At 43.2% G+C, this 26,984-nt stretch overlaps 1 protein-coding gene across 1 annotated transcript in view; it reads left to right on the top strand.

The window, feature by feature from the left end:
* The window catches only part of ryr2a (ryanodine receptor 2a (cardiac)), a gene marked incomplete at its 5' end in the record, with an annotated part of 133,582 nt that overhangs the window by 55,780 nt on the left and 50,818 nt on the right, over nucleotides 1-26,984 (top strand). The window contains 33 exons of the mRNA XM_080480408.1: nucleotides 96-255; nucleotides 712-798; nucleotides 2,098-2,229; nucleotides 2,859-2,953; nucleotides 3,244-3,419; nucleotides 3,537-4,177; nucleotides 4,675-4,875; nucleotides 4,956-5,103; nucleotides 5,384-5,521; nucleotides 5,712-5,839; nucleotides 6,323-6,468; nucleotides 7,353-7,467; nucleotides 8,730-8,862; nucleotides 10,078-10,181; nucleotides 10,295-10,430; nucleotides 10,516-10,702; nucleotides 11,326-11,434; nucleotides 13,327-13,447; nucleotides 13,539-13,708; nucleotides 16,156-16,376; nucleotides 17,465-17,555; nucleotides 19,360-19,500; nucleotides 19,852-20,015; nucleotides 20,101-20,179; nucleotides 20,351-20,440; nucleotides 22,167-22,304; nucleotides 23,330-23,407; nucleotides 23,499-23,574; nucleotides 23,988-24,111; nucleotides 25,029-25,144; nucleotides 25,643-25,707; nucleotides 25,919-26,040; nucleotides 26,622-26,671. Coding sequence (XP_080336534.1) covers nucleotides 96-255; nucleotides 712-798; nucleotides 2,098-2,229; nucleotides 2,859-2,953; nucleotides 3,244-3,419; nucleotides 3,537-4,177; nucleotides 4,675-4,875; nucleotides 4,956-5,103; nucleotides 5,384-5,521; nucleotides 5,712-5,839; nucleotides 6,323-6,468; nucleotides 7,353-7,467; nucleotides 8,730-8,862; nucleotides 10,078-10,181; nucleotides 10,295-10,430; nucleotides 10,516-10,702; nucleotides 11,326-11,434; nucleotides 13,327-13,447; nucleotides 13,539-13,708; nucleotides 16,156-16,376; nucleotides 17,465-17,555; nucleotides 19,360-19,500; nucleotides 19,852-20,015; nucleotides 20,101-20,179; nucleotides 20,351-20,440; nucleotides 22,167-22,304; nucleotides 23,330-23,407; nucleotides 23,499-23,574; nucleotides 23,988-24,111; nucleotides 25,029-25,144; nucleotides 25,643-25,707; nucleotides 25,919-26,040; nucleotides 26,622-26,671 — 4,682 coding nt within the window. The remainder of the gene's footprint in view (nucleotides 1-95; nucleotides 256-711; nucleotides 799-2,097; nucleotides 2,230-2,858; nucleotides 2,954-3,243; nucleotides 3,420-3,536; nucleotides 4,178-4,674; nucleotides 4,876-4,955; nucleotides 5,104-5,383; nucleotides 5,522-5,711; nucleotides 5,840-6,322; nucleotides 6,469-7,352; nucleotides 7,468-8,729; nucleotides 8,863-10,077; nucleotides 10,182-10,294; nucleotides 10,431-10,515; nucleotides 10,703-11,325; nucleotides 11,435-13,326; nucleotides 13,448-13,538; nucleotides 13,709-16,155; nucleotides 16,377-17,464; nucleotides 17,556-19,359; nucleotides 19,501-19,851; nucleotides 20,016-20,100; nucleotides 20,180-20,350; nucleotides 20,441-22,166; nucleotides 22,305-23,329; nucleotides 23,408-23,498; nucleotides 23,575-23,987; nucleotides 24,112-25,028; nucleotides 25,145-25,642; nucleotides 25,708-25,918; nucleotides 26,041-26,621; nucleotides 26,672-26,984) is intronic.

The following is a 26,984-nucleotide window of genomic DNA, read 5'->3' as shown; positions in this document are numbered from 1 at the left end:
GTGTTTAACATGCAGGAATTTGAATGGCGTGTAAACTGGAAACCTTTGTTTTTTTCTGCGTCCCTTCCTGTGACGGTTCCATCCTGTCTGTGCAGTATAAAACGCAGCAACTGCTACATGGTGTGGGCTGGAGAAAGCAGCAGCCCTGGTCAGGGGAGGAACAACAATGGCCTGGAGATCGGCTGTCTGGTGGACACAACAAATGGCCTGCTGACCTTCACAGCCAATGGCAAAGAGCTGAGCACATACTACCAGGTACACACTTCATATCAGGCTTTTTCTATATTGTGTGTGTGTGTGTGTGTTTGGCTAGTACAAGAGAGCAGGGAATTAGAAAAAGGACTCTTGGCTTTACAGCAAAATAGTAGATTAAGCATTAAATCTACGAATATTGAGAAAACTGTGACGGTCTATGCATCAAATTCAGAGAACAATTGTAAAACTGATGTTTTGCTGTGCAACTCCGGCCAAACGCTGCTGTGATGGACAGTCTAATTTCTGTGTCTCTGTCTCAGATCGCAGTGACAGGTCTTCTTTTGTAAGATTCCGCCTGGATATCAGGCCTTTACTGTGACCTCCACTTTTCCCTTTGCCTTTCTTCCAGTCCGTGCTGCCCAATATACTTGTATCTCATTTCATTTTGATGTGTTTTGGACCGCAAAGGAAATGCATTGAGAACTGAAATGACCTTCAGCACTCTCGCTGACACAGGTAGAGCCCAGTACCAAGCTGTTCCCCGCGGTCTTTGCCAAAGCCACCAGTCCCAACGTGTTTCAGTTTGAACTGGGACGGATCAAGGTGAGAACGTCATTTACCAGAAAATGTTTCAACAATCTGCATGGGAAGCCACAAATATAAAGAAACACTTTGTTCATAGAATAGTCTAAGGATTTAGATATTTAAGAGACATTCACATTGCGCTGCAGAATTTACTGAATTTACAATTTGTCATATTAATGAGGAGGAAAATATTATGATATTGTTTCTGTTGAGCTCATAGCGAGATTATAAAAACAAAAACTGTCAGTAGTTTTCATAAAAATAACAAAAAAAAACCTTTGTTACGGCTGCAGAGTAATGCCAATGCATTTATAGAGGGTGGAGGATGATGCAGGAAATGTTTCCACCTTCTACTCCTGCGATAGCCTGAGTTTGGATCTGGAACATCCACATGGTTCGATTGACTCAATGACACAACAAAGATCTGTCACCCAGCAGAACTCCTTCATATAGTTCCTGTCGTTACTTCATGTAGTTCCTTAATAAAAAAATCTGATCTTGTAAATGTAACTGAAATAAGAACATAATCTGCCACCCTCTGAGCTGATTAAATATGACTCTTACACATACTTTAAAATATGAGGAACAATGTGATTTCAGAGGATCTGGATCAAATACATGACTGCTCTTAAGCTGTTGAAATCCACCTGCAGAAATATACCCAGCTGGTTGTTTCTCTGTGGATAAGTGCCACAGCTTCAGCTGAGAGGCAGAGGTGGGGTAGTAATGCATTACATTTACTTGAGTAAAATCTGTGGACATTTTACCCTCCTCTGCTGAGAGGAGCTCCACAAAATGAAACTTGAACCGTGAACAAGCACTCTGAGGTCTGTTCTTACCACCATGAACTGAGAGGTCCGAGATCAGAGTTCTTCTGTTTGATGAATCTGCAGTGAGGAAGAAGCATCACACTCTGACTAGAAACCAGAATGAGCTCATTTATATTACGTTTGGAATGACATGAGGGGATTTCAGTTCTATATGAGTTCTAGTTTATGATATATTAGAACAGTATAACAGTTTTATATGGAAAACATTATTGTCATAAAGAGTTATGTTAGTGCACTACTTTGCTGTAGAAATGTGTATTTTTGGCTTTTATATTATTTCTATTTTTGTCACTGAAGTTTTTGTATCACTTGTGGAGTTGATCTCATGTGTGTCTACTAACTGTGTGTGTGTGTGTGTGTGTGTGTGTGTGTGTGTGTGTGTGTGTGTGTGTGTGTGTGTGTGTGTGTGTGTGTGTGTGTGTGTGTGTGTGTGTGTGTGTGTGTGTGTGTGTGTGTGTGTGTGTGTGTGTGTGTGTGTGTGTGTCAGAACGTGATGCCTCTGTCAGCAGGCCTGTTTAAGAGTGAGAAGACCAACCCGGTTCCCCAGTGTCCTCCACGGCTTCATGTCCAGTTCCTCACTCCAGTCTTATGGAGTCGCGTTCCCAACCACTTCCTGAAGGTACCAGCTTCACTCTTCCCCTCGCGATTAAGACTGTCCGCCGTCTTCTGAAGTCACCAGAAAAAAAAAGACAATACATTTTCAATAAACATCAACTTTAAGAGAGACCGGCAGATTTACAGACATATAACGTACAATATTAAGTCGTAAAAACAATCATAGTAATTATTGTTTTCTTTTCTTTCATTTTCTTTATTGAATTATACAGGACAATGTATAATACAATAAAGAAAACAAAGGAAGAAAATGAAGTGATGTAACAATAATATTATAATTGAAATATAATATATAAAATATCTGTAGGAGCCATTTTGGTCCCACCCGGTTGGTTTAGTCTGGTTTATCACTGAAGTTACACATGTCATATGGGTTAGTAGTTAAAGGTGATGGTAACACAGGTGGGTGACAGGTGTGGAAGGTGGGTTGTCTGTTGAAATAAAAGCTTAGGCTTCGTTTACGGGGCATTGTTTTCAGTAAAGATGTATTTCTTTTTGCCTTTCACCCCCAAAATAAACCAAAAATAATAGGTGTAGTTCATGGAAAAGCTCAGGTCTTGTTATGTTGTGTTATGCTATGTTACATGTTGTGTTCCAAGTTTAAAAGGTGTGTGGGGTTTTTTTTTTGTCCAGGTGTCTGCATCTCGAGTCAACGATCGACTCGGGTGGCTGCTCCAGTGTGAAGAACCTCTACAGTTTATGTCTTTGCACATACCTGAGGAGAACAGGTGAGAAAACATGCACACACACACACACACACACACACACACACACACACACACACACACACACACACACACAGAAAACAGTGCTCACAAAAAAATTGTGCATGGTGCATCAATCTGTCAAAACTTTAATTCAGACAACAATTCTGTGTGTGTGTGTGTGTGTGTGTGTGTGTGTGTGTGTGTGTGTGTGTGTGTGTGTGTGTGTGTGTGTGTGTGTGTGTGTGTGTGTGTGTGTGTGTGTGTGTGTGTGTGTGTGTGTGTGTGTGTGTGTGTGTGTGTGTGTTCTGCAGGTCAGTGGATGTGCTGGAGCTGTCGGAGCAGAAGGACCTGTTGAAGTTCCACTATCACACTCTCAGACTTTACTCTGCGATCTGCGCTCTGGGAAACAACCGTGTGGCTCACGCTCTCTGCTCCCACGTGGACCAACCACAGCTGCTGCAGGCCATCCAGAACAAGTACATGCCAGGTAATACACACACACACACACACACACGCACACGCACGCACACAGGCTGCACAGTTTCCACTGGATTTCTCTTGCATCAGATGTGCTGTTTGAGCGTTACCTGTCGGTCTCTCACAGGTTTGCTCCGTGCGGGGTACTACGACCTCCTCATCGACATCCATCTGAGCAGCTACGCCACCGCTCGCCTCATGATGAATAATGAGTACATCGTCCCCATGACCGACGAGACAAAGAGCATCACCCTGTTTCCAGATGAGAAGAAGAAGCACGGCCTGCCGGGCATCGGCCTCAGCACCTCCCTGCGACCCAGAATGCACTTTTCCTCGCCGTGCTTCGTGTGCGGGCCCGGGCCGTCGTGTCGGAGCGCCGGGATCAATGGCTCAGGAGCAGGAGACTGTTTCCAGTACAGCCCTGAGTTCCCTTTAAACATCCTGAAAATCAAAACCATTGAGATGCTGACGGAGGCGGTGCGCGAGGGCAGCATGCACGTACGCGACCCGATAGGGGGCAGCACTGAGTTCCTGTTCGTGCCCCTCATCAAGCTCTTCTACACCATGCTCATCATGGGGGTTTTCCAGAATGGAGACCTGAAGAACATCCTGCGGCTCATCGAGCCAGCGGTCTTCACTGAGTGGCGAGACGGGCAGGAGGGGGGTCACATGGAGCCGGAGGAGGTGCAGGAGGGGGAGGCTGAGGGAAGGAACCTGCCCAAAGAGGGGCTGTTACAGATGAAGCTGCCTGAGCCTGTCAAACTCCAGGTGATCCACCTTACACCGACTTCTACATTTAACTGAAAATACCACAAAGCAAATCGTATGTGAATCGTTAAAACTTAAAAGCATCAAACTAAAAGCATCAAAACATTTTCTGTTCAGAGTTAGAATACATCAATAAGGGGGAATAATATGTGATAAAGGGGCAAATAACAACAATAAAATCATTAAATAATCAATGAAATGAGTTAAATCAGTGACCTTCTTCAATTTACATATTGACAGTCGTCATAAGTGAGTGTGATGCAGTCAGATTGAAGTCCAACGACCCTCTGTGAAGCCCTGTGGTCAATTTCTGAGTTTACCATCAAGACAGCAAAGAGTGAGAGAGAGACATTTGAAAGGTCAAAAAATGATAATCAAAACCAGACGCTGAAGCTCACATTAACTTCAAAACATCAGAACCAAAGAGTTTATTGTGACCTTGTAGCTCCACTTCAGTCCTGATCCAGACCAGTGTGTGATTGTGTGTTCGTGCGTAGATGTGCCACGTGCTGCAGTACCTGTGTGACTGTCAGGTGCGCCATCGTATCGAGGCGGTGGTGGCCTTCTCCGATGACTTTGTGGCCTGTCTCCAAGATAACCAGCGATTCCGCTACAACGAGGTGATGCTGGCTCTGAACATGTCGGCAGCACTCACGGCTAAGAAGACCAAGGAGTTCAGATCGCCGCCACAGGAGCAGGTAAACAGGCTTCGCCACAAACTTCCTGGACATAATCATCAGAACTGGCCTCACGGTGACGTTTCGGTGTGTTTGTTCAGATCAACACGCTTTTAAACTTCAAGGACGGCAAACAGGAGTGTCCCTGTCCAGATTCCATCCGAGAACAGCTGCTGGATTTCCACGAAGACTTGATGAGACACTGTGGTCAGGACACACGCACGCACGCATGCACACACACACTGCTCAGTGGTTTAGGGTGATTAGTGTTGATTCATTTGTGCTGCACAATAAAACAATGCTTGTATAAATGAATGAATATAAAGTGCACAACAGCAATTGTCGGATGAATTTGAGATTATAAAACTGCTGACCCGTACCGCCCCCATTCATCCGGCCCCAGAATCGCTAAAGTTCACTGCAGACAGGTTTCTGAACAATGCTTAAATGTTGCATCAGGTCCAGAGGCGTCTCACTTTATCTCCATGCATTCAGCCTCCAGTGATTTGTCCTCTGTGGATGTTTGCAGAGCTGGATGAGGAGCGAGGGGTGGACGGGGACAGCGATGTCACCATTCGAGGTCGACTCATGTCGCTGGTGGAGAAGGTTTCTTATCTGAAGAAGAAGATGGGCAATCTGACCAATGAGACTAAAGACAAGAAACCCAGTGAGTCTTGCACACTTCAACACGTACTAATGAAATACATTATGTTTTATTGAACTATTTTTACCTGCTACATGTTACTTACTTCACATGGTGGTGAGCCTCTGAGGTTGAGGTTCCTCAGTGCCAGACTGAGTTAGATTTTCCCATCAGTTGATGTGGAAGTGGATGTGTGTGCGTTGTGCCTCTGCAGGCACGTTACAGAAGCTCATCTCAGACACGATGGTCCGCTGGGCTCAGGAGTCGGTCATCGAGGACCCGGAGCTGGTCAGAGCCATGTTTGTCCTCCTGCACCGTCAGTATGATGGCATCGGGGGGCAGGTCTGTCAACGTTCTTTTCCTATCTATCTATCTATCTATCTATCTATCTATCTATCTATCTATCTATCTATCTATCTCTCTATCTCTCTATCTCTCTATCTATCTATCTATCTATCTACCTATCTATCTATCTATCTATCTATCTATCTATCTATCTATCTATCTATCTATCTATCTATCTATCTATCTATCTATCTATCTATCTATCTATCTATCTATCTATCTATCTATCTATCTATCTATCTATCTATCTATCTATCTATCTATCTATCTATCTATCTATCTATCTGACATTAGTGTATAAATCAATCTCTCAAAGCTCCGATTTGGTTCGGTATGGAAATCTAAAACTTTAAATTATAGACATTTTGAACAATCCTTGGACATTTCCACACTATGCATTGTATGTAACCTGTGTTGAAAGTGAATAAATGCAGGTTCCCTAGGTGACCTTGAGTGACCCAAGTGTTTGTGTCCATCCAGGTAAGAGCTCTTCCAAAGACCTACACAATAAACTCTGTTTCCATCGAGGACACCATCAATCTGCTGGCTGCTCTGGGTCAGATCCGCTCTCTGCTCAGCGTCCGTATGGGGAGAGAGGAGGAGAAGCTCATGATCCGAGGCCTTGGGTGAGCACTCTCAGCTTCTGTGCTTTAGTGTCTCTGAACAATGTTTGGGAATTCATATTCAGGACATCTTCCCACAGAATGTAAAACTGACCCCAGAGCGGCTGAGAAAGGGTTAAAATCCAAAGTACAGCCCCTTGAGGCTGAGCTGATCATTTGTGTGAAATGTTGGGAATCAACTCTGGGAAACGTGGCTATCGACAATGTTTAATTATGTGACATGTTATTAACTAAATAAAATAAAATAAAAACATCAGATGACCTGCAGGCACCACCTGTTTAACAGAGAGGTGATCAAGCCCCTGATGTGAATCAGGTGCACTGCCTCACCTCTCTGCCACAATTAATTGAATTAATAATAAAGCCTGCACATTTTTCAAGCGCTTGAGTGGTCCTTGTGTGGCATCAATAAGAGAGCAAGTGTGATTCCAAGAGATTCTATTTATTCGCAAAAGATCCCAACTACTACTATATACTATGTGTGTGTGTTTTTCATCAGGGTCAAGGTGCGTTTACACATCAGCACAATGAGTCACCGATATCATTTTCCGGTGATTCCTGCCACATCCCTGACATTCTTTATGTGACGGAATGCATCTGAATAAGGTTCTTAAATGGGCGTTTCGCTGCGTGACATTCCCGATATCCGTGGAGCTTTTATTTTTCTTACAAGAATGACAAGACTCGCCTCGATATGTGAAGTTCGCAACAGAGCGTGTCCATTAGCTGTGATGTGTGATGATGCGTTATACAGCGTGACAGCATTTGCTCCCCAGCAGCATCCTCCTGTCTGCACAACTCCATGGCATTTCTCAGTCCTGACTTGTCGCCGTTCTGTGTAAACGCACCTTCCCGAAAACCGAGCAGCTGTGTTTTTGTTCCTGCAGTGACATCATGAACAACAAGGTTTTCTACCAGCATCCAAACCTGATGAGGGCTCTGGGGATGCACGAGACGGTCATGGAAGTCATGGTCAACGTGCTGAGTGGCGGAGACTCAAAGGTTTGTGCAGGTTCTGTGTGAAAAATCCCAAGTGTGGAGACCAGATGGATGGAAACCAGCATGGCTGTGATCTTGATGTCTTCATTTAAAACAGACGTGATGGGAGAGTTGGGCGGTATCCACATTTTGATAACTTTTCCCACGTACTCCTGGCGTTTTGATTGATGGCACTGCCTGATGAATTAAAAATCACTTTAGGTCCACATTGTTTCCTCACATAAGTTTCTGATTGTAACAATATCAGTCATCATTTTATAAGGTGAGACGTTTCACCGTATAACACAATAAATAGTCTGTTGCTATGTTATTATATGAAGGGTCTGTAATAAATATATATAGTTGCATATAGGAGAAACACTGCTCCATTCACGAGACTCTAGCTTTCAGCCATGAGACTGCTCTGATTGTCCCAATTCAACGTTTTGTGCATTTCACTCTTTCACTGCCCGATGTGTGAAATGGCATTGACAATATGACTGCAGAGGGCGTGCTCTGGTTTTCGGGTGGCAGTCAGGTGTAATGGTGTGGTCAGTCAGCGACATAAATGGTGTCATGTTAACTGATGACTATATATCAGTTGTGAGGGAATATCTGTCAGTCCCCGACAGCCGCACTTAATATAGTTTCTAATTTTATTATATAAATCTGAAATGGTTCTTTTGGAAAAGTATTTCTGTCCAGGCAGCTTGTACTGAGCATCCAGAGTGTTTTTGAGATCAAATGGCCTGGTGCACCATCTTGTCTTCTTTTTCTCACTTCTGAGTGCTGACGTCACTCTTTCCTTTGTTGATTATGTTTTCTGCGTTGTATATTGGGATTGGGGTTTTTTATGCTGAGGCTTTTTGGTGTTGTATCCTCATCTCTGCAACCTCCTTAGAGGTCAAATTTAAGGTGGACAGAACAGACAGAACGTGTCAGATGACACACTGGGGAAGACTGCAGACGCAGTTGAAACATGTCGGGTAAAAACCATCTCTCCCCACTGATTAACACTTAAAAAGAAAATAAATCATAAGCTAAAAACAACAAAATTAACATAACCTCAGGATACGGTGGTACGGTACTATCGCCCAGCCCACATGGTAACCATTAAGTTAACATCTGTACTGTGTGTGTGTGTGTGTGTGTGTGTGTGTGTGTGTGTGTGTGTGTGTGTGTGTGTGTGTGTGTGTGTGTGTGTGTGTGTGTGTGTGTGTGTGTGTGTGTGTGTGTGTGTGTGTGTGTGTGTGTGTGTGTGTGTGTGTGTGTGTGTGTGTGTGCAGGAAATCACTTTTCCTAAGATGGTGGCAAACTGCTGTCGGTTCCTGTGTTACTTCTGTCGGATCAGCCGTCAGAACCAGAAGGCCATGTTTGACCACCTGAGCTACCTGCTGGAGAACAGCAGCGTGGGCCTTGGTGAGTACTCCTGGATGCAGCTTTACGTTACATATCACCCCCCCCCCCCCCCCCCCCCCCAGCTGCAGTGGGACAAATAGGAAGTATCCTGGGTAGCTGAAACCATGCAGATGGCCCATGCTCTTCTCTGCATGGTCTTATGAATGAAATTCTTACTTTGCTGCCCACACTGAACAAATTTCAATCAATACAATTGTTAAAATAAGTAAATAAATAAATACCAACAAGCTGATCGTGGACTTTGAAAGGAGATGGCAGAGGAACTACGTCCCTACTGGGTCAATGAGACTCGTGTTAAGAGGGTGTGCAGTTTGAAATATTTGGGAGTACATATCTCTGAGAATCTGTTATGGACATCACACATAGACAGTTTGAGGAAAGAGAGAGGGCAGTGATTTTATCACCTCAGAGAGCTGAGAAACTCCAGAGTCTTTCTGACTATCATGAGGACTATTTATCGTGGTGGAGAGCGTACTGACTGGAAACATCACCCAGTGGTACGGAAACAGCACTACTTGTGACCGAAGAGGCTTCCAGAGAGTGCTGAGTGCAGCAGAGCCCACCATGGATACAACACTCCCCACCCTCCTGGATATCCACAAGAGGAGGCGCACGGCCGTGGCAAACAGGGTCATTGACCCTCGCAACAAACCGTTTGAGTGGCCATGCTCTGGCCAATGCCTTCGCCTCGTCAAAGTGAAAACAGAGGACTCAGGAGGAGCTTCTTCCCTCAAGCTGTCAGGACTGTAAACTCTGACCTCCAGTCAGCGCCTCACGAGCAAGGACCATAGAACACAGAACTAGAAACACTGCAACGTTGTACATGCACAGCACACACACTTCACATGATTTGATTTAGTATTTTAAGTTCATTGCCCCTTTCTGGTGGCCAGTCGCTGCATTCCACTGCCATACTTGTTTGTGCATGTGACAAATAAATGGTGAAAAAATCGAATCTAAACAAAATTGCAAGTTAATAAATAATTCCACCTTGTTTTTCCAATCCTCCACACCATGTCCAAACTTATCTCATCCTGAGCTGGGGTAACTGCTCGGTTCCTGGACTGGATGAGGCCATGGCCCCAAACAGTCTTGCAGGCAATGGCCCATGTGACGTGGACTAACATAAAGCAACTGTACCCCCTGAATAGACAATGTCAGGTGTTGTTGAAAAATGTTACTTTTTCTGTGACGGTCTGTCGTGTCGTCTCACAGCGTCTCCATCCATGCGGGGTTCCACCCCTCTGGATGTGGCTGCAGCCTCAGTCATGGACAATAATGAGCTGGCTCTGGCTTTAAGAGAGCCGGACCTGGAGAAGGTGAGGAACTTACACACACAGACTATATGTATGATGACGGCATCCTGTATTTTTTAAAAGCAGTTACTACAACGTTTCAGCAGAAATCACAACACAGGTCTTGATGTGTGCAGGTGGTTCAGTACCTGGCCGGCTGTGGGCTGCAGAGCTGTGTGATGTTGGTGCATAAAGGATACCCAGACATCGGCTGGAACCCGGTGGAAGGAGAGCGATACCTCGACTTCCTGCGATTCGCTGTCTTCTGCAACGGTTGATGCTTTAAATCCTGCTTCACCAGCCAGCTCGCCTCTTATTTCGGTTCGACCTCATTCATGGTTTCTTTCCTGTACTTCAGGGGAAAGTGTGGAGGAGAATGCCAATGTGGTGGTGAGACTTCTGATTCGCCGGCCAGAGTGTTTTGGCCCCGCCCTTCGAGGTGAAGGAGGTGACGGCCTGCTTGCAGCGATGGAGGAAGCCATTAAGATCTCTCAAGATTCCACCAGAGATGGCCCGTCTCCTACATCTGAGAGCAGCAAGACACTGTGAGGAGGCACATCTCAACACATAAACCAAGTCTGTGGGTCAGACACTTTGACTTGCATGATGTTAAATCTAAAGTATTTGATACTTTACAAATGTGTAAATCAATATAAATTCAAATATTCCTTCAAAAGAGAAAACAATAGACACACTGACCTCTCAAACACCATTTTGTGTCATACTGCTGGTATTTCTACGAAAGTCAGAAAATCTTCCAACTTGCCTCAGCCTGTTTAGTCTTGCACCAGCAGGTGGTGTATTGAGTTCCTGTTTAATAGTAAAACGGAAAAAACATGGAGAAAAAAACTCCAAAGACCAAGGAAAAGACGGGCAGTCAACAGTGCCACCTAATGTACAACAGGCAAGACTCAACATTTCCAGAGTGTACCTTTCACCCTGTAAAACCCAAGTAGAGGAATGAAAAAAGTCAAACAAACAGTTGAATGTGTAGGCCTATGTATTTAATCTCCAGGCTAAAGAGTTTCAATTCCAATGTATCCTAATCTTACTTACACATTCAACCAAATTGACACAATTGTGTTTGGATAACTTATTACGCTCTCTACTTACCATCCTGAAAGAGAATACTCACACCCCCACACATGTGTGTGTGTGTGTGCAGCAGTGACATCCTGGAGGATGAGGAGGATGACACCATTCACATGGGAAATGCCATTATGACCTTCTACGCTGCCCTAATTGACCTGCTGGGTCGCTGTGCTCCAGAGATGCATGTGAGTGACACACACACACACACACACACACACACACACACACACACACACACACACACACACACACACACACACACACACACACACACACACACACACACACACACACACACATACACACACGTAGGGCTGTGGTGGTGATGCCGCTCGCTCTCCACTTATGACATGTCCATTCCACCCCCACCCCCTTCACATGATCATAGTCTCCATGCTCTCTTGGTTACATTGGGTGACAAGCTGTTGGCTGGAGATGGTCTCATGCCAGAACATGTGCAGGAGCCAGCATTCCGAGCAATGCAGTTGGATGGAGGACCCACGGCGTTTGGAGCTTTGACGGCTAATAAAAACAAAACCGCTCAAATAGTCAAAGAGTTGTACACAAGTTTTGAGCAGAAGCGTCTCCTCTGTCATTTCATCATGTTCTGAAGCCGATACGATTTTTGCCCTCAGAGGAGATAGTGTCTGCATGAGGGCCTGTTTTGGGGTGAACATCTTATCTTGAAGGGTGGGGTTGTTGGAGCGGAGTGAGCGTGTTGAGGTGTGAGCAGTTCCTTCAGGTAGGAGGGGGCGTTTCCAGAGATGCACTGGGAGGTAAGGAGGTGGGCCTTATATTCTATCCGAGCAGAGATGAGAAGCCAGTGGAATCTTTGGAGGATGGGTGTTATGTGTTCATATGTTCGCACGTCCCTCAGGATCCTGGCGGCACTGTTTTGAATGTATCAGAGGTTTTGTAGGCTCTTGCCAGGGATCCCAATGAGAAGTGCATAACCATAGTCATCTGGAGGAGATGAAGGCATGGACCAGTCTCTGCATCATCGGGGGGGGGGGGGGGGGGTGAGTAGGACAGAGTTTGGTGATGTTTTTAAGATGGAGAAAGGAGGTCTTGCACAGGTGTCTGATATGAGCGTCTTATGTCAGGTGAGGGTGTCAATGGAAACCCCAAGACTATTTACTGTGGTGGAGAGGGAGATGATTTGGCCAGAGAAAGTGATGCTGGCGATGGGAGACGAGCGGGTCTGAAGAGGGGTTCCAAAAAGAACAGCTTCACTTTCAGTTTTGGTTTGATTGTTTGCATGGTTTTAATTCCACTTGTGTCTGGTTCTGTATAGTTCTCATAATCGAGCATTTTTTAGAACTTGTTTTTTTAAATTAAGGGTGAAGGCCCTCCTTACTTGTGGGTCATGCGGCTTCCCCACATCAAATTTCTGTTTCTCCTCTCCTCGCGCTGACGTCTCACAATAATCTTCTCCACTTCTCCAATTGGTCATAGAATTTACCCTTCTCCTTTCCCTCACTGCCGTTTGGTGGTGCATAGCACTGGATGACGGTAACGTTGATGGGCTTTCCCTTCATCCTAATCTTCATCAGCCTGCTCCTCATGGGTTTCCATTCCATCGTCCCTTTCTTCAGAATGATGGCTACACCCTCATGATGTTGGATGTTGTTTCTTCCACTGTACAGTACTGTCTCTCTGGTGTTAGTTCTGCTTCTAGCTGACCTGTCCATCTGTACTTGCTCAGTTCTAAAATGTGTATATTGTAACTCCTCATCTCTGCGGTTACTTGTGTTAGCTTTCTCGTCTCGTAGAAACGTAGTTCTCACGCTCCAAAATGCAATTCTAGTCTTTGTTTTGAGGTTCAGCACTTCTGTTGTGAATGGCCCCACTGACCCTACCATAGCTCTAGGGGACACTGAGACACATAAGCCCACCAACCACTGCGAGGTGTCTCATTAAAACCATGTAGTGCTATCTCCCATGTTACCACTCAGTGATCAAGTGGTCTGCAGAACTGTAGGGTCAATCTTTTCCCTGGAAAGAGGACAACAGACAGACAGACAGACTCACTCCCTCGCTCTCGCTCTCTCTCTCTCTCTCTCCATGCCTCTCTCAGCTGATCTACGCAGGTAAAGGTGAGGCTATCCGAATCAGAGCCATCCTGAGGTCTCTCATCCCCATCGAGGACCTGGTGGGAGTCATCAGCATCCCGTTCTCAATGCCAAGTCTGGCTAAAGGTGAGAAACAGCAGGAAACCTGAAAATGTGATTCTTAAAAGCACCAAAATGTTAACATGGTGTGTGTGTGTGTGTGCTTGTGCGTGTGCAGATGGGCTGGTTGTAGAGCCAGACATGTCTGCAGGTTTCTGTCCAGACCATAAGGCAGCCATGGTCCTGTTCTTGGACCGAGTCTACGGTATAGAAGACCAGAACTTTCTCCTCCACCTCCTGGAGGTCGGATTCTTACCTGATCTGAGAGCTGCTGCCTCTCTGGACACTGTGAGAACTCATTTCTACGCAACATACATAACCCGCCCACACACCTGGGCAGAATGTGTAGGGGGAAACATCCCCACATCAGGGGCATTGCTCAGTGGCATAGAGTTGATATCTTTCACTGCGATTCTAATTGCTGACCCTTCAAAGTAAACTCTGTAATATACTCACCTCATTAGAAATAAAGGCAAAGATGACAAATCAAAAGTTGTACAGTAATACATAAGAAAAACCAGATGCAACAGGAGGACAATTAGAGGCTGGAACAGCAGTTACTATATAGTTTTGAAATTTGGCATTTAGAATAAAAAAATCTGCTGCTTGCGAAATTAATCTGATGCCCGCATTTAAAAATCAAATGAGAGAGATCTTGAAAAGCTGGAGAAAATAACATTTCCAAATCTGTCAGAATGTTTTGATGCTCGGACATTCAAAGGAAAAAAGAGTGTGAGACTCGACTCATGAATAGTATGAATAGTGTGACTTGTGTGTTTCTGAAACAAAAGGAACATTTATTTATTGACCTTATTCCGCGCCAAAACTAGGGCGCTGCCATATTGCATAATTTTGTCTGATAACTTCCGGTGGGTGAGACTACTGTAGTTTTGTGTTGCTGCTCGTAGCTATAGGAGGCCTGCAGAGAACAAATAAGCATCTAATATTCAATTAAAAAGTAATGGGAGGATAATAGAAGCTCTTTCAGAGTCTGCAGGTGCTCAGTTTAGGGGTGCAGATAGAAGCAATGTGAAACTACAGGGGGCATCAACAAGTACATGTAGTGAAGGTTGGAGTGAGGTGAGTCAGGTACAGCTACTGGTACAAGTAAAAACCATCACCAATGAAAAACCTTAAAAGAAAAGGACAACTTTTAAACAAAGCAGGAAAGTATATTGGATGCATCAGCAAAAATGTCAAGGAGAAAAGGAAATAAGCGAAATCTTCATGTCACATTGTAGTGTTTAGTAGTCCAGAATGCATTACAATGCACCATTTATGGTCTATATCTATCTATTTTTTTAAAACTAGGCTTTTAAAAAGTAAGTTCAGGGTTTAAAAAAGCTAAAACTTTTTAAAATGTAAAAACGTTTAATGCTGAAATATGTCAGAAGGCTTTAATTTATTAAACAATTTTTAATTATGAGCTCTTCGTGTTCATAATGGCAACAGATCTGTAAAGGGTTGAAGTATCAGGGACCCTGGTCCAGTCAGCATCGATACTGTGCGACCGTTCACCTTCAGGGAGGGCTGGCGATGGTCACGAAAAGAAAGAAGAAAAAAAAAGACAACTATGATGATCACTGATTCTCTGAGAGCTTGATAGGATGGAAATGTGAAACTGAGGTGTCAGAAGAAAAAAATTAATTAATACAAGCATCACAGCCATATAGAGCGAAGTATTTTTGCTCTGTGGTATTTGTAACTCTGCTTATCGATAATGTGAATAATGTTTTCAAACCACAGCAGAACATTGATGAAAAGCTACTTTCATCTATATATTCCTTTACTAACCTTTTGTTGTTGTTTTTTTTTCTTTTATCAGTTTAGACCTAATACTATTTTGGTGTGAACTAATTAAATACTTGGAGCAACATGAGCAGGACCCCTTTAGTGAGGTAAACATCTAAATAATAGTGTGAATTGATCCCATCATTTATTGTATGTTGGGTTGTGGGAAAAATCACAAAGCACATGGTCAAGTGCAGCTTACAGTATTTATTGCTCCTCGACTCCTGCAGCACCGAACGCAACTCAACTCTCCAACCGTCTTATGAATAGAACCTTTACTCCGCCTACACAAATAGTCCTTAAAGTACAGCTGCGGCACAAAGAATTAATCTCATTTTACATTTTTGATCTTCTTCAAATGAATCACTCTCGTTTCAACATTTATACAAAAACTAATTCTTCTTTCGATTAAATTATTTCAAGTACTGTGTACTTCTTCATGTCTTTGCACAGCCACGGCACTTGAAAACTATAATTTCCCACCGTTTATACACTAATGTTGTTTTAATATTTTTAATTTTGGTAATGCATGTTCTATTTTTAACACTTGTTTCATGACCAACATTCACATTCAGAGTGAATCTCAAGTGAACTGATTGTGCAACTCACCCAGTGCCTGTGTTGAAACAACTGAGCAAACCTCTCTGAGCTTCAAACTTCAAAGACGCACCAACTCTCTCCTTCTCTTTTTGAAAGCTCTAATCCTGCCCCTCGGCTTGAGAGAGATAACCTCACCCCTCTGATTAGTAGCTGGACCCCTGGTCCTGGTTACTCGAGCTTACCCGGCTCCTCTGTCTGTGTGTGTGTGTGTGTGTGTGTGTGTGTGTGTGTGTGTGTGTGTGTGTGTGTGTGTGTGTGTGTGTGTGTGTGTGTGTGTGTGTGTGTGTGTGTGTGTGTGTGTGTGTGTGTGTGTGTGTGTGTGTGTGTGTGTGTGTGTGGGGCAGGTTGCTCTGAGTGCCACAGACATGGCACTGGCCCTCAACAGGTACCTGTGCACGGCTGTGCTGCCTCTCCTCACTAAGTGTGCTCCTCTGTTCGCTGGGACGGAGCCGTTCGCCTCACTAATCGACTCGCTCCTCCACACGGTGTACCGGCTGTCCAAAGGCTGTTGCCTCACCAAAGCCCAGAGGGACGCCATTGAGGAGTGTCTGCTTGCCGTGTGTGGGTAAGACCACACTGCTTTTGAAGTGTTTACAGTGCTATCGATCAGCCTCATACACATGTTTTCATTTTATTATTTACAAATCAATTATTACTGTAATTGATGCCTGATTTCTTTGGTGCTGCTTCTGTTGGGGTCAGACTATTTATGTATAACTGAAATTCTATAAAACTTTATTTTAAGTCTAATTCTCTTTATTCATAACCCAACTACAACAACACATTTAAAGAAAATTAGAAGAGATGTGTTAAAATGACTCACCGCTGCTCAGAATACCCGTTACAACAACAACTCCAGTCTTTCAGATGTAAGGATGAGGCAGATTTCACCTCTTTGTGAAATATGAAAATGAGAAATACTTGGATATATTTAATTGTTTAAGATTTTTGAGGCGTAATCCACAATTCAGAAAGTCAATAGAAATCTGTGAAGGCTCCAATAATGCACCATAATCCTGTCATCCTGACTTTGAAATCGTTCGGTTAAAGTAAACCAGAGGCTCTGAAGCAAAGCACGTTTTCTCATATTACAATATCACAGTAAAAGAGTTTGGATATCCACAGTCACCTACAAAACAGCACGTGATACATTATATATAATTATAAATAAACAATAATACAAGAAAACATCTCGGTTCGTAAGCACCACTGTTCTAAAATGTGCAGTTATGTTTATCAATTCACTTCAGTTGTGAATTGATAAATAATAAATATGCTTCAGTTACAAGGTTGAAATAATTTGCACATCAATGAATTCTCTTCTTATCTTATGTTTCAGACAAAGTTCCGGCTTTTTTTGGTTGTACTAGTTTAGTTTTTTTATGATGTGGACCAGAAGTGTCCAAACATAGACACAGTCACAGGCAGTATCTCAGACCTGGCCCACATACGATACCTGCACTTAACTGTGTTGTATTCCAGGTTTTAATATTGGCTTCATCCAAGTAGATTCTCCACAAGACAAGGAACAATATTGCTGCTGCTGACCAGTCGAATCAAATCAAAACAGCAACAGTGTAGTAGAAACAGATGGTTTTATTGTGTGTTTGTGCCACCAGCCTCACTAATATGTGTTATCTCACCTATGAACAGGAAACTGAGGCCTTCTATGATGCAGCATCTGCTGAGGAGGTTGGTGTTTGACGTCCCTCTTCTGAATGAGCACACCAAGATGCCTCTGAAGGTGAGGAGGGGCAGGAAACAGGCTGTTAAAGATGTTTCACTTCAGAATGTCACGGATTCTACCTGCAAAGTGCATTGCACAGTTTCAATTGTACAGTGAATGCAATTTACACACCGAGTCACATTTACACACTAATGAAGGATTCCATGCAAGGTGCTTTCCCACCACTGGGACCAAGTTGTTACCATTTACTTATCAGTGCCTTTCAGGATGCCCAAGGTCATTGTACAATGGAGTTGTTAAAAGACAAATGTAAATAGGACATTGTAAAAATATTCAAGCATTTGGAGGAGACTGACATTGTTTAAAATGGATATTTAAAAGATAAGATTTAAGATAGAATTTAAAAGTGTCCGGAGGGACAGTGAAGCTGAGGGATGAGGCAGATCAGAAAGTGTATAGATGTGCAGGAGGTAAGTGAGCTATGGAGCAGCGAGGTTATGGAGGGCCTTGCACGTCAAAAGTAAAACTTTGAACTCAATGCGTTGTTGATTTGGGGGACCATTGGAGTTTAAGGAGAAGTGGGGCTTTGTGCTAGAAGTTTGGGTGATGATGATTTGGGCGGCAGCATGTTGGACCTGCTCTACCGTGGTGGAAAGGTAAGCCTGGGTGTCGTCCACATAGCGGTTGAATCGAACGTTATGTTCATGGAGCATATGGCCGAGGGGGAGGAGATAGGTGATGAAGAGGATGGGGCCTAGGACAGAGTTACAGTACGTGGTTGCCATGAATGTCCGCCATGTTTTTTTTTTTTTTACATGTCAGGAGCCGATTCATCCTCCCAACTCCCAGCCCAACTTTCTTTTTGTTCTTATGGGAGTATGCCGGAGTCGTTTTCTGCAGGAGAGTTTATACTCCGTGAAGAAGCTGTCGAAGTGTTAGGCCACTCGTGAAGCAGCGTTTTAACTTTTCAACTGCTCCAATGCTTTCAGAAATACATTTCTCTGAACTGTTTCAGTAATAAAAGAGAGAGGTTTTGTCCGACCCGCGATGTTGGTCCAGTTTTAACTGCAGGAGCTGATAGCTTTTCCTGATGCGTTCAGGTGCATCATGTAAGTCCGCCATCTGCCATTTTAATGAGCTGCGCGGCTCATACAGTAGCGATGTTACAACTTTCTTCTTGTTCTTATGGAGTATGAATCGGCCTTAACTCGGCAGTCACGTGACCTGAGAGTGAGACTATAGGTTAGAGCTTCAGGTTGAAGTAAATCAACATGTGGTCAGAAATATGGAGCTCAACACGTGAGCAGTTATAAGAACTGACACCAGAGCAGGAAACCAAGTCCCCAGCGTCACCTTTTGAGTGTCTTGGGAAGTTGATGTTTTAATCCCAAGCTGTCCAGGCATGATGCTAGATCCTCAGTGAGTGGGACATCCTTATTGACAATGTGAATGTTGACATCTCCAAGCAGGATTATGTTTTTCTGCCTATTTATGTTCTGTTGCTTTCTGATTTCCCCCCGTCTGCTTCTGCATTTTCCCTGTCTATCCTTTTCATACTTTTTCCAGCACTTTCTCTCCTTTTCCTGTTCTTTTCTGCCTTTTTTCATGTCTTTGTCTGTCTTGTTATGTCTTTTTTTCAGTTTTTTTTCCTGGCTGTCCTGACTCCTTTCCTCTATTTTTCTGTCTTTCTGTCTTTTTCCTGTCTTTTTGTATTTTATTGTTGGTTTGGTTTATTTTTGTTTTTTTTCCTGCTCTGTATCTGTACATGTGATTCCCATCCTGTATATTCATCTCATTACACTGACATCTACTCTGACCGTGTTTGAAGCTCACAGAATGATGTGCTCCTGACCTCCTCCAGCTTTTGACCAATCACTATGAACGCTGCTGGAAGTATTACTGCCTGGCAGGAGGTTGGGGAAACTTCGGCGCCGCTTCAGAGGAGGAGCTTCACCTCTCCAGGAAACTCTTCTGGGGAATATTTGACGCTCTGTCCCACAAGGTGAGGCCCTCATTTAAGTCTGCTCTAGAAATGGAATTAAGTCATGAGAAATGAGTGTCCCAAGTTGATATTTAAAGCATGCTTACTGACTTATGTTGCTGATTAAAATTTTACTCGTCAAATTCAGAGCTTTGGAGGCTGAATTTGATTTGCTATCATAATCATATATAACACTTATCACACCAATCGAAACACCTTCCTACAAGCGTGTGTGTGTGTGTGTGTGTGTGTGTGTGTGTGTGTGTGTGTGTGTGTGTGTGTGTGTGTGTGTGTGTGTGTGTGTGTGTGTGTGTGTGTGTGTGCGTGTGCGTGTGCGTGTGCGTGTGCGTGTGCGTGTGCGTGTTGGCGCAGCGGTATGACCAGGAGCTCTTTAAGCTGGCCCTGCCTTGCCTCAGCGCCGTAGCTGGAGCCGTTCCTCCGGACTACATGGAGTCGAACTACATGGCCATGATGGAGAAACAGTCGTCCATGGACTCAGAGGGAAACTTCACTCCACAGCCTGCAGACACCACAAAGTAAGCACGAGACAGTGACAGTCTCATCAGTTACAGATAAAACACCGTCTGCTCTTCAGCCCCATTGAGTGTTTCTGTTCTTCAGCGTGACTGTCCCGGAGAAACTGGACTACTTCATTAACAGATACGCAGAGCACAACCATGAGAAGTGGTGTATAGAAAAGGTAAAGATTCCACTTTATGGTTTCATGCTAATTATTCATACATTATTGAAATGATTATATTTTAAGTACAGTTAATTAGGTAACAAGTTGTGGTTGTGTTTAATCCTGGGGTTTGATGACCCCAGTAAATCTTTTCTTGACTTTTACACGGACTCTATGTATGTTTTCCAGTTTTCCAGTGGTTGGTCATTTGGAGATCAGATGTGTGAAATCAGCAAGAGCCACCCGCTACTGAAACCATACAAAGGACTTTCTGAGAAGGTCTGTACACCTCAAAGTGGAATACACACACTCCTGAACACAGTCCTGATCTATGTCGTTGGAGTTGGTGTTTAAACCAGAATATCTGCTATATATATTATATACAGCATTATATTATATATATTATATGACAGTTCCCTCTCGGACATAAAAACAATCTACAGTATTTCAATGTTCACTGTGTACTGGCTGACACTTCCAGAGCACAATAGAACTCACATACCCAAATTAGCTCTTCATTACAGTTAATATTCATGTAGTTCCCTTACCAGTTTCATCACTGGAGGAACATTTCAGTCATGAAAGTTATTTCAAATTCTATTCTTTTTATCAGAGTTTTATCACCTCACTATTCCTACTGCATTTTGGAAGAAAAAAAGTGTTTTCAAGGCATAGTTTTAGGCAGAAATCTGTGATTTGGGTGTACCTGTACCTGTACCAGTAGCTGTACCAGTAGCTGTACCTGACTCACCTCACTCCAAACTTCACTACATGTACTTGTTGATGTCCCCTGTAGTTTCACATTGCTTCTATCTGCACCCCTAAAATGAGCACCTGTAGACTCTGAAATAGCTTCTATTATCCTCTTATTAGTTTCTAATTGAATATTAGATCATATTTGTTCTCTGCAGGCCTCCTGTAGCTCAGTCCCAAGGCCTTAGAATGTCACAGTCGTACATTAATTGGTGATGGAACAAGCATGATTGTTAAATCAAAATCAGCATTTTCACAGCAAAGAATATTTTATTTCTCAATGAAAAGCATGAATGATGTGCAGTTATCCAAACTGAACATCATTTCTCTCAACATTTTTCTATCAACATTTTGGAAATGAAAAATGAGATCGATCATAGATATTCTGCAGATATAATTCCTCAGCATTTTGGAAAGAAAATTTATTCTACTCATTTGATGATACGATAGTTTTACTCATGCATCTAAATGTATTGAAGAGAAATTAAAGTAAAGGGTTCCATACATAAAAACCTTACTGTCTGATTTTCTCTTTCTTGATTTCGGATTCCCTACAGCCCTTAACAACAAATCTTTTTAATGTGAAGTTCTTCAGGAAGTCCAACATCAACCTAGTTTTGCTCCTCACAGTGAGAAGTGCATTAATAATGTGACTCTCAGTCTCAATCTGTGAGATTTTGGAGCTTTAATGTATGAACAAGTGTATGTAAAGTGTTTTGGCTGCTCTGCAGTTGAAGCAGCTCTATTGGCTGTAGGAGAGACACCTTAACTTTCTTGAGTTAGAATCCGGCAGAAGTGGGAATGTGTGAACCAGAGGACGGATAAATGCCCCTACCTGGGGCAAATCACAGCCAATTTGTTTATCTACAGTTGTATGACTGTCAGAAAATCCAAACCATGTATAATATGCGTTCTTTTTATGTATTTGATCAATTCACTATGTATTTTCATGTGTTTCAAATTTTATGTCTGAACACTTTTAATTTCATCCTGTTTATTTATCCTATTCTCTTTATTTGGAATTTATGCTGTAATGTATTGTGTTTTGTATGGATATGAAATGTTTTGGGTAACTGGAAAACTGTATGATCTTTATTCAGTTGTTTACAGTCAGAGGACTTCCTCTGTGCAGATCTTCTGACACTGTGACGGAATGATGACAACTAATCTACCGTTACACACACTTTGCTGTCCTTGTGTTGTGGGGTTTTGTCCCATTGGGCCGGTTTGACGTTGGGTCCTGACGTTGCAGGACAAAGAGGCGTACTGTAGCTCCGTCAGAGAGTCCCTGAAGACCACGCTGTCTTGGGGCTGGTGCATTGACCGGATCAGAGAGGGAGACCCTGCAAACCTGCACAACAAGTCCAGGAGGATTTCACAGGCCAGCCAGGTACACGTTGTTAGGTGTCCGCCTGTAACTCCATCTGCATCTCCGTATTCGTCCTCCCATCCCTTGTGAAGTAAGTGTGTGTGTGTGTGTGTGTGTGTGTTGCTCCTGTTTGTCTCCCCTCGTGTTTCCAGTTATCACATGTATTTTGTTTTCTGTATATTGAGTTTAAGGAAAGCATCATCACAGCAGGCTGCAAATTCATCAATGACAGGACCATGGGGAATGTCCTGAAGGAGACTGACTATAACAGTGTCATCTGCAAATTTGATTAGAAATCAGTTGTCATGTCGACTGCGGCAATTGTTTGTGTATATAAATGTAGAGAAGAGGGGAAAGGATGCAGCCCTGTGGAGACCCGGTGGATGATGGCATCTCCCCCGACATGCATCCATTCACCTTCACCCTCACCCTCTGTGTTCTGAATGTTAACAAGTCAAGAGTCCAGCCTAAAATACTCAAATACAGGTTCAAATTGCCAAGAGGTTTGTCAACTAAAATGTGGGGCTGAATTGTGTTAAAAACGAATGGGGAAACTTGCGAACAGCAGCCAAGCAAGGTTTTTGCTCCCTTCAAGATGTTTAAAAAGCAGATTTAATGAAGTGGCAGTGGCATCATCAACTCTCCGACCAGCCCTGTAGGCAAACTGTAGAGGACTGTGCGTTTGCGAGTATGATGGAGGGCTGGAGTGAACCGTAGCGTGGACCACGCCTCCTTGTTCTGCGATGCGGAGCATTAAAGTCTTTCTCATCACTGTCCTGAGAATCAGTAAAAGAGTCCAGGCTTGGGAAGATTAGATCCAGGGGGAGGAGAAGCCGCCTGGTTGCTCCACTGTAGAAGAAACTATCTGCTGTGTTGTGTCCGAGCCGGCTGACCGTATGACACCTCCAGACTTTCAATACAGACCTTTTCACCTCTATTTTGTGTCAGGTCTGCTTACGGGTCCACCACCCTTGTGACACACATGTCTCACTGTTTATGTTACAGTCATCATATCAAACATCTCACAGTGAATCTTCCATTCACAGCTTTCCTTTGAAGGCGCTCCAGCTTTCAGCCCGAGGCCCATCGATATGAGCAATGTCACCCTGTCCAGAGACATGCAGGTGAGCATCCTCTCACCAGGCCTCTCTTCAATCCTTCACAAATGTAGAGCAGGGATGATATACAAAGACACTGAACAACTTGTTTTTCTAGTCTATGGCAGAACTGCTTGCAGAGAATTATCACAATATCTGGGCCAGGAAAAAGAAAATGGAGCTGGAAGCCAAAGGTACATCTTGTGACATCTGACACCTGTCTGTGTCATCTCTTCTTAGTTTTCAGGGTTGAACTCAGTCTAATGCCATAATTCAATCAGCTGTTAGCTGGTTATCGTCTAAGGTAGAGGTGTCATAGCAATGTTTTACCTTTTGAAAGATCATTCTGCACACAGGTGAGGACACAGAAGCAACTGTCAGTCGTTCTCTTTTTTTGTTTTTTCTTTCTTTTCAGTGACACATAATTTCATGAATTTCAACTGAAACTTTAGAAAACTTCTAAAACTAAATTTGCATTGAATATAGAGTGTAAAGTAGAAGCAGATGGTAAGCCACTTTATCGTATAATTTTCCAAAGTGTAAATATCACCTATCAGGTACGCCTCATGATCCATTTCCTTTTCCCACCATCCTGCCATGGTCTCAGGTGGAGGAAACCATCCACTGCTGGTTCCTTACGACACTCTGACGGCCAAGGAGAAATCCAAAGACAGAGAAAAAGCACAAGACATCCTAAAGTTCCTGCAGATCAACGGCTATACTGTGTCCAGGTGGGGAATCAGAAATGTGGCCCTGATTAATTGTCCCTGTTGAATTAAGCTAAAGGATTACGTTTTAATTGGTGTGATTAAAATGTGTGTGATGCTGTGTATATATGTATGACTTGGTGATGCAATGTGTCCTAAGCCAAAAGTGGAGACATTCCTGGTATGGTTTGGTTAACCTGCAAACAGAGAGAAACCGAGTAAAACCTACTATTCCAATGTGATGTGACTGTAGGGACTCAGTCGGGTCATATTTCACTTTGCATCTGATTTAAACCCGATTAAAAGTTCCACTAGAAAATAGCACAAGAACAGCAGAAATAGCTAAATAAAACAAGAGCAATCAGAGATTTCTGATGTCTGCCAAAATATTTCTGGAACACCTCCAAAAGTTATTGGAATCTTCCAGTACATAAGGCAAAAAAATGCCTAATATCTACGGTGTCTTGACGTAATCTTGTCAGACAGACGAACAAATAGACGCCAATGATTTTATTACGTCGTTGGCAGGCGTTATAAAAATACCCACTTTGGATTACCATGTTCCAACAATAGGTTCATCAAATATGCTAGAGTTTATGCAGTTTAGATATACTGCAGAGTCAGAAGTGAAGATGCTTCAAAATGCAGAGGGATTTAAACGGCATTACTCATATTTCAGACATCTCATGAAAATCTCTGCACACAAAAGCCAAAAACAGTGTTAAATAATCATCTTTTGGCCCCTCTGGCAATTTGTATTAAGAAACCGACGTTAAATTGTTATGGAAATCACTGCATGAACTCTGGAGCACTGATAACCACAGTCTGTGGACACAGTTCATCACTGCACCCCAGGTTCAAGGTGAACTTGAATGTCTGTTGATTCATGCTTGCCTGGGCTCATCGCCTCCCAAACCAACTGGTACAAGTCTCGTTTGCAGAGGGGTGAAGTCTCAGGAGCTCGACACTCCAGCGATAGAGAAACGATTCGCCTACACCTTCCTCCAGCAGCTCATCACCTACGTGGACCAAGCCCACCAACACATGATGGAGTTTGGTGAGTCTTCACTCTGCATCGGCTCCTTGTTTACGCCTGATTTTACAATCTTACTGACGCCTTTTAAAGCTTGTCTGGGATTGTCCTCTAGCTACATCAGTGAGAAACCTCTAAGCTGAGCCGGGGTTTGAAAATTTCTCCACTCCGGGAGCCGAGTTTTTAAAAAAAAACAACACATTTTTGGACTCCTAAAACGCTGCGCCGTGTGGCTGATCGATCGAAAACGGTGCGTTTATGCGATTCGGCCTTCTGGTGTGGACAGACCCTAAACCTCAGACAGTTTTCCCTCTTCTCACTCGTCCACTGAGCAGAACAAGAGTTCTTCTCGGTTACTTTGCTGAGGTGATGACATTTGAATGCTCTGAATTGTTTCACCACAGTTTGGAGTGTGAAAATGATTGTAATGGAGCTGTTTCCATGGGAAACGCCTGGATTCACCAACAACCCCGCAGTACCTGCAGGCTCACTCGTACTCTCCTGTTTTCATCCATTTTTCAGACGTGGGGACGAGGTCGAAGAGAGAGAAGATTCCCCACGAACAGCAGATCAAGTTCTTTGGAAAGGTCAACGTCTTTCTCCCTATTTTCTTAAGTCTGTGTTCTTAGAGTGGTGGAAATCACATCGGAAAAACATCCATCAGTAAAGAGAAAGCGGTGGTATATTAACACACAGGGGAAATATTTCCATGTGGTATGTTCTAATAAAGCTCTTGCTAAAGGCCTTTCTGGATTTATTTCAGATTGTCACTCTGTATATTTGCTGTTCTCCTCCCAGGTGGTCCTTCCATTGGTGGATCAGTACTTCAAAAACCACAGGTTGTACTTCCTGTCTACTGCCATCCATCCAATCAGCAGTGGCGGCCACGCCTCCAACAAAGAGAAGGAGATGGTGACCAGGTGAGTGAGGCAAGTGAAGCAACAGAAACTATTTCCCTCTGGGATTAATGAAGTATTTCTATTACCAGGCTTCACATTATTTTTGAAGATTAGCTGATTTTTGAAGATTAGCTGATTTTATCAGTCGATTATTTGTATAGTCATCAGCTCAGTAGTATTGTGCTCAGTTACGTACTTGAGGTCCAGCTTTAGAAAACACAAGTTAAAAAAAATATCCTGGTTAACTTCCTGCTTCAGATGAACAGAAGTCATAAATGCAGATTAGGTTCAGCCCTTTTTGATAGTTGACACACAATCTGATGAAACGAACGAATGAATGAAGTTTTCCAGGTTTCTGGTAACAGCTGAGACTGGTTAATAAATCCTGAAGATTAAAAGTCATTCATATATTACAATGATGGGTTAGTTTGAATACTCCATACTGATCCACACTAAAAGTTTTCTAATTGAGCAGCTGAATTATCTCCTGATCTCTTTGACATGTGGACACTTATAACTGCTCCTCTGGTTTCCTCTCTCTCTCACTAACTTTCCCTCCATGTTCCTCTGGTCTTTCTCTTTCTCCTCTTTCTCTTCTTCAGTCTTTTCTGCAAACTGGGAGTTCTTGTCAGACACAGGATATCGTTGTTTGGTAAGGACACTGCAGCATGTCGGATGGTTTCTTTCCACATGTGTTTGCAGAAATGTTTGCAAAGCTTTCAGATTCTGTAATCTGTCTTCCCGCTTAGCTGCTCACACTTTCCAACTTCTGTGCTTGTTGGCTGATAGATGTTTTTTTTGTTCTGTCCATCCTGAGATCAGTGAAACGTGTTTTTAACAGAACATAAAATACATATTTGCCCTTCCAAAATGGAGCTCAATAGCGTGGAATAAATTATGTACAGAAATTCAGGGAGAAACTTAATGAAATTAGAGATTTGTATATTTGTATAAATAGTGAAATA

The sequence above is a fragment of the Lipophrys pholis genome (assembly GCF_963383615.2).
Source record: "Lipophrys pholis genome assembly, chromosome: 1".
Classification (NCBI taxonomy): Eukaryota; Metazoa; Chordata; class Actinopteri; order Blenniiformes; family Blenniidae; genus Lipophrys; species Lipophrys pholis.
Note: the sequence above shows the minus strand (reverse complement) of the source record. Positions and strands in the feature narration are given on the sequence as shown.